Genomic DNA, 15,448 nt, shown 5'->3' with positions numbered 1-15,448 from the left:
TTCTCCCCATGAGGTTATAGAGGCTCACGCTCTGCCAAACGCAATGTCCGCACTGGCAGCAGAACATCTTGGCCTCATTCGGGCATGTATATTGGCCTCGGGCAAGACTGCAAACGTTTACACTGATTTCCGTTATGCCTTTGGAGTAGCCCATGATTTTGGACAGCTCTGGAAGAACAGAGGATTCATTACCTCTTCCAGAAAACCTATTAAACATTCAGTTGTTATTAACTTGTTAGAGGCCATCCAGTTGCCGCAGGCCATAGCCATAATTAAATGTGAGGCACATACCGCGGCAGGAGACGAGGTTTCCAAAGGGACACAACAGCGAAGCAGGTGGTGCTCCAGCAGCAGCCGATGTTGCAGGTCCCCCGGGTGGAAACAGGGGAGGGAGAGCTCAGTATCAGCCCAAGATCTTGCCACACCGCAGGAAAAGTATGTGTGGACAAAAGCTGCTTGCAGCCTACGAGCGGGCTTATGGTGCCACCCTGGCAGGCCTGTTGTTTGTCCCCCACAGCTTGTTTTTGTCCCTGGCTCACCTAGCCCATGGGCAAAGGAGCGATGCAGCATGCGATTAGTGAGCAATGGTATGCCTCTGGGATGACTGTCACAGTCGAAAGCGTAACATGGACATGCTTGATATGTAAGCAAAACAATAAAGGGAAGACTCTGGCAAAGTACGATCATTTGCCCCAGCCAGAAATGCCATTTGAAAACTTGCAGATAGACTTTGTGCATATGCCAGTAGAGAAAGGTTACAAGTATATATTGGTGGTAATAGATATGTTCTCTCGGTGGGTGCAGGCATACCCGACCGGGATGCTAGGACAATAGTGAATGCCCAAATGAAGGAAATCAGACCGAGATTTGGGATTCCATCGTGCATTCATTGTGATAGGGGGACTCATTTTACCAACAGATTAGTACAAGGGCTGAAAGACACCCTGGGATTTCAGTGGAAGTTACACATCCCCTATCAACCCCAATCCTCGGGAATGGTGGAAATAAAAAATGCACCAGGCAAAGTGTGTCAGCAAAATGACCTTAAATGGCTCGAGGCTTTGCCTCTGGTAATCTATGCTTTGCGAAACCGGAAGAATAGGAGTACAGAGCTCACCCCACATGAAATATTGATGAGTAGACCAATAACAACAGGGCTGAAGCCCCCCATGACACCGGAGAGAGCAGCTTTGATCTGGAATGATGAAAAAAACCCTAAAATATGCACAAACAGTGTGTCAGGAGGTGGAAAAGCTACATGGCCAAGTGAGGGACGCCCAAATTCCCCTGACCAAAGGAAACGTGCACCCCTTCAGACAAGGTGATTGGATATATGTTGGAAATATGATAAAAGATCCTTTCTCTCCGAGGTGGAAAGGACCCTATCAAGTCCTATTGATCATTCAGACCGCAGTGGAGGTAGGAGGAAGACCCAACTGGATAGATGCCACTCGGTGCAAACAGCACTACAGAAAAGGAGAGGAACAATAGACCTGAGTAAATAGCACCTGTTCAGCTGCCGAGTAGAGTGAAAGGAGCCATGCCTCCATGTGGTCCCACTCACTGTTAATAACCGCACTATTAACCACTGTAATCAGAGGAATCGGCGCTGAATCCTCCAGTTGACATATGATTATGTGAATAGCACGACCAATATAAGTTGTTGGGTCTGTATGGTGATACTGGCGCATACTGGAGGAGGAGGAGGGAATATGCCCTTAGTAGCCATACCCTTTGCCAAGAAAGAGGAGGGGAGGGGTTACAGGAATTGGATGGGTGGAGCAGGCCCTGTGTTGTGGGGATACAATTTTACCCGCAGTGGTACCACCTACAGCGGCACTGGAGGATGGACACCTTGCCGGCTGAGCAGCAAGGACACAGGGGAATGGGGAATGGGGAACGGGAATGAGGGGACTAACAGGTCTGCTAAAGGGATCCTACTTCCCATGTTACCCCAACATTTTGGACTCACCACCCCCCCCCCACCCCGGATGGTAGTGTAAGGGGTTTCTTCTTTTATGTTACTGCTAAGGCTAATAAAATGCTAACACGAGGAAATCTGCAGATGCTGGAATTTCAAGCAACACACATAAAAGTTGCTGGTCAACGCAGTGGGCCAGGCAGCATCTCTACGAAGAGGTACAGTCGACGTTTCGGGCTGAGACCCTCCGTCAGGATTAATGAAGGGTCTCGGCCCGAAACGTTGACTGTACCGAGATGCTGCCTGGCCCGCTGCGTTCACCAGCAACTTTTATGTGTGTTGTTTAATAAAGTGTCTTCTTGTTATGTTATAATAAAAATGACTTTTCTGCAATAATAATTGCGATGTAAGGAGTTCTCTCCCTCCCTGCTTGTTTGAGTTATATTACTGATGAGAGAGAGAGAACGAACCAATGAGTGTCCATTTATTCTTTTTGTGGGAGATATTCTGTCTCATATGGCTGGGAACTGTGTGGTTTGGCGGGCTTTTCACGAGGAGACCCCAAGAGGTAGGTCGTGCTGGAAGCGCTTTGGTCGACCACCGTGGTTGGTCCTGAGCGGCGAGTCGAGGAGATCGGAGGAGATCACATAGACAGATTAGGGGGCTTGTCTACTGAGTCTTTATGGGGGGAGCTGAGAAACAGGAAAGGTATGGCCACATTAGTGGGATTGTATTACAGACCACCCAATAGTTAACGAGACTTGGAAGAGCAAATCTGCAGAGAGATAGCAGGCAACTGCAGGAAACTTAAAGTTGTGGTGGTAGGGGATTTTAATTTTCCACTTATTGATTGGGACTCCCATACTGTTAGGGGTCTAGATGTTTAGAGTTTGGAAAATGTGTTCAGGAAAGTTTTCTGAATCAATATATAGAGGAACCAACTAGAGGGGATGTAATATTGGATCTCCTGTTAGGAAACGAGTTAGGACAAGTGACAGAAGTGTGTGTAGGGGAGCACTTTGGTTCCAGTGATCATAACACCATTAGTTTCAACTTGATCATGGACAAGGATAGATCTGGTCCTAGGGTTGAGGTTCTTAACTGGAAGAAGGCCAAATTTGAAGAAATGAGAAAGGATCTAAAAAGTGTGGATTGGGACAGGTTGTTCTCAGGCAAGGATGTGATCAGTAGGTGGGAAGCCTTCAAAGGAGAAATTTTGAGAGTGCAGAATTTGTATGTTCCTGTCAGGATTAAAGGCAAAGTGAATAGGAATAAGGAACCTTGGTTCTCAAGGGATATTACAACTCTGATAAAGAAGAAGAGGGAGTTGTATGACATGTATAGGAACCAGGGAGTAAATAAGGTGCTTGAGGAGTATAAGAGGTGCAAGAAAATACTTAAGAAATAAATCAGGAGGGCTAAAAGAAGACATGAGGTTGCCTTGGCAGTCAAAGTGAAGGATAATCCAAAGAGCTTTTACAGGTATATTAAGAGCAAAAGGATTGTAAGGGATAAAATTGGTCCTCTTGAAGATCAGAGTAGTCGGCTATGTGCGGAACCAAAGGAAATGGGGGAGATCTTAAATAGGTTTTTTGCGTCTGTATTTACTAAGGAAACTGGCATGAAGTCTATGGAATTAAGGGAAACAAGTAGTGAGATCATGGAAACTGTACAGATCGAAAAGGAGGAGGTCCTTGTTGTCCTTAGGAAAATTAAAGTGGATAAATCCCCGGGACCTGACAGGGTGTTCCCTCGGACCTTGAAGGAGACTAGTGTTGAAATTGCAGGGGCCCTGGCAGAAATATTTAAAATGTCGCTGTCTACAGGTGAGGTGCCGGAGGATTGGAGAGTGGCTCATGTTGTTCCGTTGTTTAAAAAAGGATCGAAAAGTAATCCGGGAAATTATAGGCCAGTAAGTTTAACGTCGGTAGTAGGTAAATTATTGGAGGGAGTACTAAGAGACAGAATCTACAAGCATTTGGATAGACAGGGACTTATTAGGGAGAGTCAACATGGCTTTGTGCATGGTAGGTCATGTTTGACCAATCTATTGGAGTTTTTCGAGGAAGTTACCAGGAAAGTGGATGAAGGGAAGGCAGTGGATATTGTCTACATGGACTTCAGTAAGGCCTTTGACAACGTCCCGCATGGGAGGTTAGTTAGAAAAATTCAGTTGCTAGGTATACATGGAGAGGTGGTAAATTGGATTAGACATTGGCTCAATGGAAGAAGCCAAAGAGTGGTAGTAGAGAATTGCTTCTCTGAATGGAGGCCTATGACTAGTGGTGTGCCACAGGGATCAGTGCTGAGTCCATTGTTATTTGTCATCTATATCAATGATCTGGATGATAATGTGGTAAACTGGATCAGCAAATTTGCTGATGATACAAAGATTGAAGGTGTAGTAGACAGTGAGGAAGGTTTTCAGAGCCTGCAGAAGGACTTGGACCAGCTGGAAAAATGGGCTGAAAAATGGCAGATGGAGTTTAATACAGACAAGTGTGAGGTATTGCACTTTGGAAGGACAAACAAAGGTAGAACATACAGGGTTAATGGTAAGGCACTGAGGAGTGCAGTAGAACAGAGGGATCTGGGAATACAGATACAAAATTCCCTAAAGTGGCGTCACAGGTAGATAGGGTCGTAAAGAGAGCTTTTGGTACATTGGCCTTTATTAATCAAAGTATTGAGTATAAGATCTGGAATGTTATGATGAGGTTGTATAAGGCATTGGTGAGGCCGAATCTGGAGTATTGTGTTCAGTTTTGGTCACCAAATTACAGGAAGGATATAAATAAAGTTGAAAGAGTGCAGAGAAGGTTTACAAGGATGTTGCCGGGACTTGAGAAACTCAGTTACAGAGAGAGGTTGAATAGGTTAGGACTTTATTCCCTGGAGCGTAGAAGAATGAGGGGAGATTTGATAGAGGTATATAAAATTATGATGGGTATAGATAGAGTGAATGCAAGCAGGCTTTTTCCACTGAGGCAAGGGGAGAAAAAAACCAGAGGATATGGGTTAAGGGTGAGGAGGGAAAAGTTTAAAGGGAACATTAGTGGGGGGCCTCTCCACACAGAGAGTCGTGGGAGTATGGAATGAGCTGCCAGATGAGGTGGTAAATGCGGGTTCTTTTTTAACATTTAAGAATAAATTGGACAGATACATGGATGGGAGGTGTATGGAGGGATATGGTCCGTGCGCAGGTCAGTGGGACGAGGCTGAAAATGGTTTGGCACAGCCAAGAAGGGCCAAAAGGCCTGTTTCTGTGCTGTAGTTTCTATGGTTCTATGGTTTCTATGGTTGGAAGAGGACCCCGTTAATTGAGCTCCAACGGTTGTGCACGAAGTGGTTGGACTCTGATAAGTGTGGTGCCTTTTACTTTCCCTTTTATATTGTATCTCTATTAAATACATAGTTCCAGTAAGATTTATAAAGTGTAATCTGTAAATTGTACATTGTGTGCTGTCTGATATTTGATGTGTGAGTTTGTACCAGGTGGCACGCAACTGTGAGACACGGTTTGGCAGGCGGACAGGGTTTCCCCTAGACAAACACGAGCCGATAGCCCTGAGTGTTATATTTGTGAGGGCTCGTCCGGGATTGAATTCTGTGATATGATACTCTTTTTCAGGTTAAACCATTTCTAAAAGGACTGATACAGGTTTCCCCCACCATCCGAAGGTAGAGCGTTCCTATGAAACAGTTCGTAACCCGGAATGTTGTAAAGTGAAGAAGCAGTTACCATTTATTTATATGGGAAAAATTCGTGAGCGTTTGCAGACCCAAAAAATAATCTATCAAATCATACCAAATAACACATAAAACCTAAAAAACAGTAACATATAGTAAAAGCAGGAATAATATGATAAATACACAGCCTATATAAAGTAGAAATACTTTTCTACAATCATTGTCGCACTGTTCTCCGTAGCAAAAATCTCACACAAGCACTCTTGGCAGAAACACTCTCTCCAGTAACCTTTAAGCTATGAAGCTGCCAAATCATACCAAATAACACGTAAAAATACACAGCTTATATGAAATAGAAATAATGTATGTACAGTGTAGTATCACTTACCGGAATCAGGAAGACAGCGCTGAGCACACTGATGACGGTGTGTCAGGCTGAGTCGTCGGAGTTTGGGGTGGTGCAGTGGTCCCCAGCCTCCGGGCAGCAAACCGATACCGATCCACAGAGAATGCAGCGGTAGCTGGGAAACACCCAGCACATCTTTAAGAAAAAAGCCATAATAAACAAGCTAATTAATTAGGTGCTGCCCGTCACGTAAATCTCAGCCCCAATCAGAGGCGACACAATCGGCAATCGCCTCTGATCTGGGCCGACATTTACATGCCGGGTGGCACTTAATTAGTTAGCTTGTTTATTTCGTCTTTTTTCTTAAAGATGTGCTGGGTGCATCCCGGCTACTGCTGCATTCTCCGCGGCAATGTATCGGCCAGCGGCCCGGAGGTTGGAGTGGTGGGACACTGGGGTATCATTTCATTGTCGTCTGTTTCCATCAGGGCAGGCAGGTCATCTTCTTCTATGTCTGCCTGCCTCGATGTTGAAGGTCGAGGGTCGTCGTCTGCTGTGGCTGATGTGGAAGGCTTGAAAAACGACAGTATGCTCGTCTACTAGCCTTGCGCATTTTTCTACCATCTCACGCAGTTGCTTCACGTTCAGTTCCTGAAAGACTTCACTTTCGGTCTGTTCACTACTGCATTCGGTTTCAATTGTTATCCTTTCCTCTTCCAATTGTATCAGCTCTTCATCTATCAGTTCTTGGTCATGGGATGCCAAAACCCCTTCAACATCATTTTCGTCAACTTCCACAAGCCAAACTCACTTTGTCCTTACTTCGATCACCACGATCGAAACGCTTAATATAGTTTTATGCTAAGTGTAACACCCTTACGAGCTCTTTTAGGCTTTTCCGATACCTTAGAACTCATCTTGCTAATGGCTGCTCACAGGCACGTGTTTAAGCAATGCCGGCGAGAAGCAGTTCTGGGGGAGGAGCTTGGCTGCTCAGGACGCACGCTGCTTTTTTCCCGCGCTGTCTTTTTTTCTTAACAGTGAGAACACCTTCTGTTAGCGAAAACAGGTAACTAATGTAGGTCTTTTGTAACAGCAAGGTTTCGTAAAGCGAACGTTCGAAAAGCGGGGGACACCTGTAGCTATAATTTATAAATGGTTATTGAATATGCGAAAGGTATCTAACGATAAAATTAAAGGTGCGTGGGAAGTGGAATTTCGAGAGTCACTTTTAGATAATCAGTGAGATAAAATTTTTCATCTGGTAAATACCTCACCTATTTGTGCCGGTCATTCCTTGATACAGTTCAAGGTAGTACATCCGGCACATATGTCAAAGGATAAATTAGCCCGTATTTTTCCCAATATTAATCCTATTTGTGACAGATGTAATATTGAGGTGGTTACTTTAACTCATATGTTTTGGTCTTGTATCAAGATAGATAATTTTTGGAAAGATGTCTTTAAAACTTTATCATAAGTTTTGAACTTGGACCTACAACTGAACTTATTTACAGCAATTTTTGGGATCATTCCACCGGAAGCAGGATATGTTCCTGTTTCTGCTCAATAGATGATAGCCGTTCCAACTTTATTGGCTGGGACAGTGGTCCCCAAACACTGGGCCACGGACCGGTACTGGGCCACAAAGCATGTGCTATCGGGCCGCGAGGAAACGATATGATTTAGCGATATGAAATGATATGAGTCAGCTGCACCTTTCCTCATTCCCTGTCACGCACACTGTTGAACTTGAAATAACCTACCAAATCATACCAAATAACACACAAAACCTAAAATAACACTAACATATAGTAAAAGCAGGAATAATATATTAAATACACAGCCTATATAAAGTAGAAATAATGCATGTACAGTGTAGTTTCACTTAACAGAATTGGGAAGATTAAGCCAAAACCGATTTGTAGAAAAAAAAATCGGCACGAATACACATGTGCACATCATGTATGCGCACGTCATGCATGCGTACACAGGTGCCCGCACAAGGCTTCATGGTCATGGTAGTCTTTCTCGGGGTAAACACAAGTGTCCTGTATTTGACTGCTACTTTTGTCCCTTATTTGGGAGTGAGAAAGTTGGCAACCCTTCAACCTGGGTCGGCCGGTCCACAAGAATATTGTCATTATTAAACCAGTCCGCGGTGCAAAAAAGGTTGGGGACCCCGGGCAAGGAGAGCCATTTTGCTTAAATGGAAGGTCTCTAATACACCGACTGTTTTTTATTGGCTTTCCTCCATTATGTCCTGTCTAAGTTTAGAGAAAACAAGTTGTTGGACATTTGATACATCCTTTAAAATTTGAAGAAACCTGGCGACCTTTTATTTAATATTTTCATATGGTTTGATGCATTGTTCTTCCAATTACTTTCTCAAAACTTTGGATTTCATCAGAAAGTTTCTCTTTTTTCTTGTTTTTACTCTCAATATGGGCTGCCCCAGTATCCCCCACCCAATTCTTTCCTTTTCTTTCTCTTTTTTTAAAAATTTTTTTTGTTTTTGTTTATAGAGAATAGAGGGTTTCTTTTACATAAAAATTATTAAACTTTCTTTATTTTTTATGAAATGATAACAGGAGAATTGATTATCTTATTTTTTATTATATACTATTAGATTAATACTATGTATGATCTTGATAATGTTTATTTTATCTTTTATATGTATTGTTATCAATATAGATATCTGAGATAATCCTCTTGTTTGTATATATGCACTTCTTTAAATTAATAAAAAGATTGATAAAGAAAGAAAGAGGAAGCAGGGAATCTGCAGAAAGACTTGGACAGATTGGGAGAATGGGCAATGATGTGGCAGATGGAATATAGGGTAGAGAAGTACAAACCCCATTTCCAGAAAAGTTGGGATATTTTCCAAAATGCAATAAAAACAAAAATCTGTGATATGTGAATTCACGTGAACCTTTATTTAACTGACAAAAGTACAAAGAAAAGATTCTCAGTTGTTTTACTGACCAACTTAATTGTATTTTGTAAACATACACAATTTGATGGCTGCAACACACTCAACAAAAGTTGGGACAGAAGCATGTTTACCATTGTGTTACATCACCTTTCCTTTTAATAACACTTTTTCATCGTTTTGGAACTATGGATACTAATTGTAGTAGATTTGCAATTGGAAATTTTGTCCATTCTTGCTTGATATAAGACTTCAGCTGCTCAACAGTCCGTGGTCTCCGTTGTCTGATTCTCCTCTTCATGATACGCCATACATTTTCAATAGGAGATAGATCTGGACTGGCAGCAGGCCGGTCAAGCACACGCACTCTGTGTCTACAAAGCCACGCTGTTGTAGCCTGTGCAGAATGTGGTCTGGCATTGTCCTGCTGAAATAAGCATGGATGTCCCGGGAAGAGACGTCACCTTGATGGCAACATATGTCTCTCTAAAATCCTAATATACGCCTCAGAGTCAATGGTACCTTCACATACATGCAACCCACCCATGCCGTGGGCACTGATGCACCCCCATACCATCACAGATGCTGGCTTTTGCACCTTACACTGATCACAATCTGGATGGTCATTTTCATCTTTGGCACGGAGAACTCGACGCCCGTTTTTTCCGAAAACTAGCTGAAATGTGGACTCATCTGACCACAGCACACAGTTCCACAGTCTTTCGGTCCATCTGAGATGAGCTCGGGCCCAGAGAACTCACCTGCGTTTCTGCATAGAGTTGATGTATGGCTTCTTCCTTGCGTAATACAGTTTCAAGATGCATTTCTGGATGCAGTGACGGACTGTGTTGAGTGACAATGGTTTTCCGAAGTACTCCCGAGCCCAGGTGGCTATAATTGTCACAGTACCATGACGGTTTCTTAGGCAGTGCCGCCTGAGGGCTCGAAGATTACGCGCATTCAACAGTGGTTTCCGACCTTGTCCTTTAAGCACTGAGATGTCTCGGAATTCTCTGAATCTTTTCACAATATTATGTACTGTAGATGTTGAAAGACCTAAATTCTCTGCAATCTTACGTTGAGAAATGTTCTTTTTGAACTGACTAACAATTCTCCCACGAATTTTGGCACAAAGGGGTGAGCCACGACCCATCCTTGCTTGCAAAGACTGAGCCTTTGATGGACGCTACTTTTATACCCAGTCATGATACCTCACCTGCTACCAATTAGCCTGCTTAATGTGGAGTCTTCCAAACCGGTGTTACTTGAATATTCTGTGCACTTCTCAATCTTATTTTAACTCGGTCCCAACTTTTGTTGAGTGTGTTGCAGCCATCAAATTCTAAATTTGTGTATGCTTACAAAATACAATTAAGTTGGTCAGTAAAACTATTGAAAATCTTTTCTTTGTACTTTTGTCAGTTAAATAAAGGTTCACGTGAATTAACATATCATAGATTTTTGTTTTTATTGCATTTTGGAAAATATCCCAACTTTTCTAGAAATGGGGTTTGTATATGGTCATGCATTTTGATAGAAGGAATAAAAAGCATACAGTGGTTTCAACACATGGAGAAAATTCAGAAAGCAGAGGTGCAAAAGGACTTGGGAGTCCTTATGCAAAATTCTCTAAAGGCTAACTTGCAGGTTGAGTTGGCGGTAAGGAAGGCAAATGCAATATTAGCATTCATTTCGAGAACTAGAATATAAGAAGAAGGATATGATGCTGAGGCTTTATAAGGCATGGTAAGACTGCACCTGAAGTATTCTGAGCAGCTTTGGCCCCTTAGCCGAGCTAAGATGTGCTGGCATTGGAGAGGGTCCAGAGGAACTTCATGAGAATGATTCTGAGAATAAAAGCGTTAACATATGAGAACGGCTTCACAGTTCTGGGCCTGCACTCACCGGAATTTAGAGGAATGAAGGAAGGATCTCACTCAATCCTATGAAATATTGAAAGGCCTAGACAGAGCGGATATGGAGGGGATGAGTCTTGGACCAGATGGCACAGCCTGAGAATAGAGGGACGTCCATTTAGAACAGAGATAAGAAGGAGTTTCTGTAGTCAGGGGGTGGTGAATCTGTGGAATTCATTGCCACAGAGGGCTACAGAGGCCAAGTCAAGAGTATATTTAAAGTGGAGGTTGATTGGTTCTTGGTTAGTTAGGGAAGCAAAGCTAATAGGAACAAGGATGGCAAATGGGGTGGAGTGAGATAATAAATCAGCCCTGTTGGAAATGGCAGAGCAAACTCGATGGGCCAAGTGGCCTAATTCTGTTCCCATGTCTTCCCAGCTCCTGCCTCACAGCATCATAATTCCTCCTCCCTCAATGACATATTTCCTTATACCATCTGCTTCCACCCTTCTCCAAATCCATAATAAAAGGTCAGGGAGTCGTGGTCACTGTTTCTGAAATGCTCCCCCACTGAGAGATGTGTTTGCTGACCTCATTCATTGCTTGCACCATATCCAACATGGCCTCTCTTCGCATCAGTCTGTCTACATAATGACTCAGAAATCCTTCCTGGACACACCTAACAAATTTTACCCCATCTAAAACTTTTGCTCTAAAGTAGTGCCAATCAATATTAGGAAAGTTGAAGTAGCCTATGACAACAACACTTTATTCTCGCATCTTTCCAAAATTTGCTTTCTGATCTGTTTCACAGTGTACCAGGAGCACTAAATAATACACTCAATAAAGTGATTGTTCCCTTCCTGTTTCTGATTACCACTCACACTGACTCAGCAGACGATCCCTCCATGACATCTTCCCTTTCAGCAGCTGTGACACTATCCGGTATTATCAATGTAATTCCCCCACCTCCTAACTCACTCTCTTGTTTCTTCTGAAGCATCTGGACTCCTAGACATCCAGCAACAATTCTTACCCTTGTGACCAAGTCTCTGTAATGCCCTGCCACTGTCGGTGACACACATGACCTGGCACCTTTCTCTTCCACCACTATCCAGTCCCCATCACTCCTGCCTCTGGACTTGCTCCTTCCCAGCTTATGCATCTGAGCCACCCTCGGTACTATGACCCTGGCTCCAGCTGGACACCCCAAAGGTATGTCCACCATATGCCAACACAGAGAAATTATTTTGAGACCCGATGCTAACTACCCTCCTCTCATTCTTGGCCATGGCTACCCATGGCTTCTTTGACTGCCTTTCCTTCAGCTATGAGGCGATCACCTCAAAAACTGTGGTATCCATGTGACACTCAGCTTCACAGAAGTTCCAGAGCTCAATGCTCAAATTCAAAAACACAGCACTCAAACAGACCAGTGCAGAAGGCTTCTCCTACTGATGTGGTCACTCAGACCACAAGGAGTGCCTCAGAATTCCTACCTGGTGCAGTCTGTTCAACACACAGCACTGAGCACACCTGCATTCTCTCAATTTAGGAAAAGCCTGTTAAAGTACATCCAATCTCTGTTCCTAAATTTTACTGGAACGATAAAAATGAAGTCTTATTTCGATAAGCTTGCTTACCTCTTCATCTTTTTATGAGCTGCATGGTTCATCAAAAAATAAAACAACCTTTAAGGAATTAATTGTATAACTGTTTCAGTCTGATGAAACGACTTTAACATACCTGTGAATGAAGATTCACAGTTCCATGTATGTATCCAGTCCAGTCAGAGGACATCTTGTTATACTTCCCTGCACGGTTAATCTGCCAGTCAATTGGATGGACACTCCTAATTTTACCCAGTAGATGCCCTCCGCCTCACCTCTCAACTCACAGCCATAACAGGTAACTGCACCTATGGGGAACCTTTCAGCACCAAGATGTTTCTCTAAAGCATCGTCAAAGAAAACATTCTGGCAATCATTTGAAACATCAAATTTTTTCCAGCATTCACTAGTTTCTTCTTCTCTCCCTTTCCCAGTCAACAGTTGCAACTGTATCCCAGTCTCCTTCACTAACAGTGTCTGCAAAGAAAGGATTCTTACCTCTTCTCTGTGGATTCTGGAAAGGTAGTTGACAAATAGATTCTCAGGACCAGGAGGCTGCAAAGAACAAAATAACGAAGTTTTGAATCATAATCCCTGAAGACTAGAACAGCTCCAATGTTCCTTCCACAGCTGACATGCTGATGAATAAAAATTGACCAGATGCCTGAAGAACAAAGGAAAACTAGAACTGAGAGATATTTATTTTATTTATTTAGAAATACAGTGTGCAACAGGCCCTTCTGGTCCAATGAAATGTACAACCCAGCAACCCACCTATTTAACCCTAGCCTAATCACAAGACGATTTACAATGACTAATTAGCCCACTAACCATACATTTTCGTAATGTGGGAGGACACCCACACATTCAGAGAGAGGAATTTACAAACCTCTTAATAGCATCATGCTAATCATTCTGCTACTGTGGATACAACTGGCTTCAATGATAAAGGGAAGAGGAAGAAGCCCTTGCCTACTGTGCTCACGCCAGGCAAGATTCCTTCACTTTACAGCTCTGCATCAAAACAACCGCTCAGACAGGTAATTTCAAATAGGTGTCACAATCACCTTGTGAGATGACGAGTTTCAGGCACCCAGCATCCTCAGTCGTCTTCTGCATCTCCATCCTCAAGCCCACCCATTTATGCTCAGGGATAATAGAAAAGGGAAAGAGGAGGGGCAGTGGCAGCATTGACTGGAGAGAAAATTGCACCTCGGGAGAGTAAACAAAGGTAGAAACTGGATTTTCAGCATCTAGCAGCCACAGAGAATCAATTACAACAGTGCAACTACTCGTGGGGAGGATACTGGGAACAGAATTTGCTGGAAATCACAGAGCAGGTCCTTTAACAATTTTTCAGCAGGCTTGAGGTATCATGACCAGTTGCGGTTTGAAGGTAATTGAGCTGAGCATGAGAATTAAAACTCACGTGGGCCCTTTTAGAACTTCCAGTGCACTTGAGATATCGTGAACAATCACTTGTTTGGAGGTGAGTGAGCTTACGTGAGAATTAAAATGCAAATGGGGTCTTCTGGAACTGCTTGGTGGGCTTGAGATATTGAAGTTCTCCAGGCAATTGGTAAAGGTCTATTAAAAAAGTGAGGTTTAAGCAGAACTGCCATTGTTGGTATAGACCGAGGAAATGAGGCTTTGCCAAAAAGTAGTGAAGGCCAAAGTGGTTTTGTTTCTCTTTCATTATCTTGTAGAGTCTAGTCAGTTCTTCATATCAGATATGGGAATTCTGGGAGATTTCCATCTGCCTGATAACTACATCTCGTGAAGTGCATCCAGCATCCAGAGGTGACTACCTCTAAGTTGCAGAAGGAAGGTAGGTAGGTGACTGTCATAAGAGGGAAAGGGAATATAGGAAGACAGTGCAGAGTTCCCCTATGGCCACTGCCTTCAAAATCAAGTACTCCACTTCAGGTACTGTTAGGGAGAATGACCTACCAGAGAAAAACCACAGCAGCCAGATCTCTGGCATGAGGCCTGACTCCATGGCTCAAAAGCGAAGGGGAAGAAGAGGAATGCTGTGTTGATGGGGGAATTCAACAGTTCTGGGAACAGACAGAAAATTCTGTGGATGTGAAACACACACCCACGGAGAATGTTGCCACTCAGGAAGTCATTCCTGCCTGTGGCCATCAAACTTTACAACTCCTCCCTTGGAGGGTCAGACACCCTGAGCCAATAGGCTGCTCCTGGACTTATTTCCTGGCATAATTTACATATTACTATTTAACTATTTATGGTTTTATTACTATTTATTATTTATGGTGCAACTGTAACGAAAACCAATTTCCCCCGGGATCAATAAAGTATGACTACGACTATGACTAAAAAGGATAAGGTCCTAAAGAGAGAATATAGATCGCTAGGTACCAAGCTAAAAATCAGCACCTAAGGGGTAGTAATCTTTAGATTGTTGCCTGCGCCATAAGGCTAAAAATAGGACGATTTGACAAATAAATGTGTGAGGAATCGGAGCAGGGCTTCAGAATTGTGGATCTCTTCTGGGGAAGGTATGAGCTGTATAAAATGGACAGATTACACCCGAACTTGAGGGGTCCAATATTCCTGCCGACATGTTTCCTCAAGCTGTTGGGGAGGGCTTAAACTAGTTTTGCAAGAGGATGAGAATCAGCATAATAGAACAGAGGATAAAACAGTTGGTATGCAGGTAGATGCAACATGCAGAGAGATTGTGAGGAAGGAAAGGCAGCTGATAGAGCAAAACTGAAGTCAGTGGGATGGGTTGAAGTGTGTATATTTTAACGAAGAAGAACCAAGAACAAAGGTGATAAACATAAAGTATGGGTCAGTACATGCAACTATGAAATTGCAGTATTGGAGAGATTTGGCTGTCATACGCCCGGTAACGACTGCTGAGTGTTCCAGGGTTTAGATGTTCCAAAAAGGACAGGGATGGAGGTAAAAGAAGTGGCAGGTTGACATTGTTAGTCAAGGATAGTACCACAGCTACAGAAAGAGAGAATGTCATAGACAGATTGGCTATTGAGTCAGAGTGGGTAGAAGTCTGAAATAAGAAGGAAGCAACCACCAACCCCCCTCAAAAAAGTAGCAACAGAT

At 43.2% G+C, this 15,448-nt stretch overlaps 1 protein-coding gene across 1 annotated transcript in view; it reads right to left on the bottom strand.

Moving 5' to 3' along the window:
• The window catches only part of LOC140187201 (protein HID1), a 251,216-nt gene that overhangs the window by 101,690 nt on the left and 134,078 nt on the right, over positions 1-15,448 (bottom strand). The window contains exon 8 of the mRNA XM_072242269.1: positions 12,857-12,913. Within this exon, the coding sequence (XP_072098370.1) occupies positions 12,857-12,913 (57 nt within the window). The remainder of the gene's footprint in view (positions 1-12,856; positions 12,914-15,448) is intronic.

Source organism: Mobula birostris, chromosome 24 (genome assembly GCF_030028105.1).
Source record: "Mobula birostris isolate sMobBir1 chromosome 24, sMobBir1.hap1, whole genome shotgun sequence".
NCBI lineage: Eukaryota > Metazoa > Chordata > Chondrichthyes > Myliobatiformes > Myliobatidae > Mobula > Mobula birostris.
The sequence above is the reverse complement of the archived record's forward strand: the minus strand, read 5'-3'. Positions and strand labels throughout refer to the sequence as shown.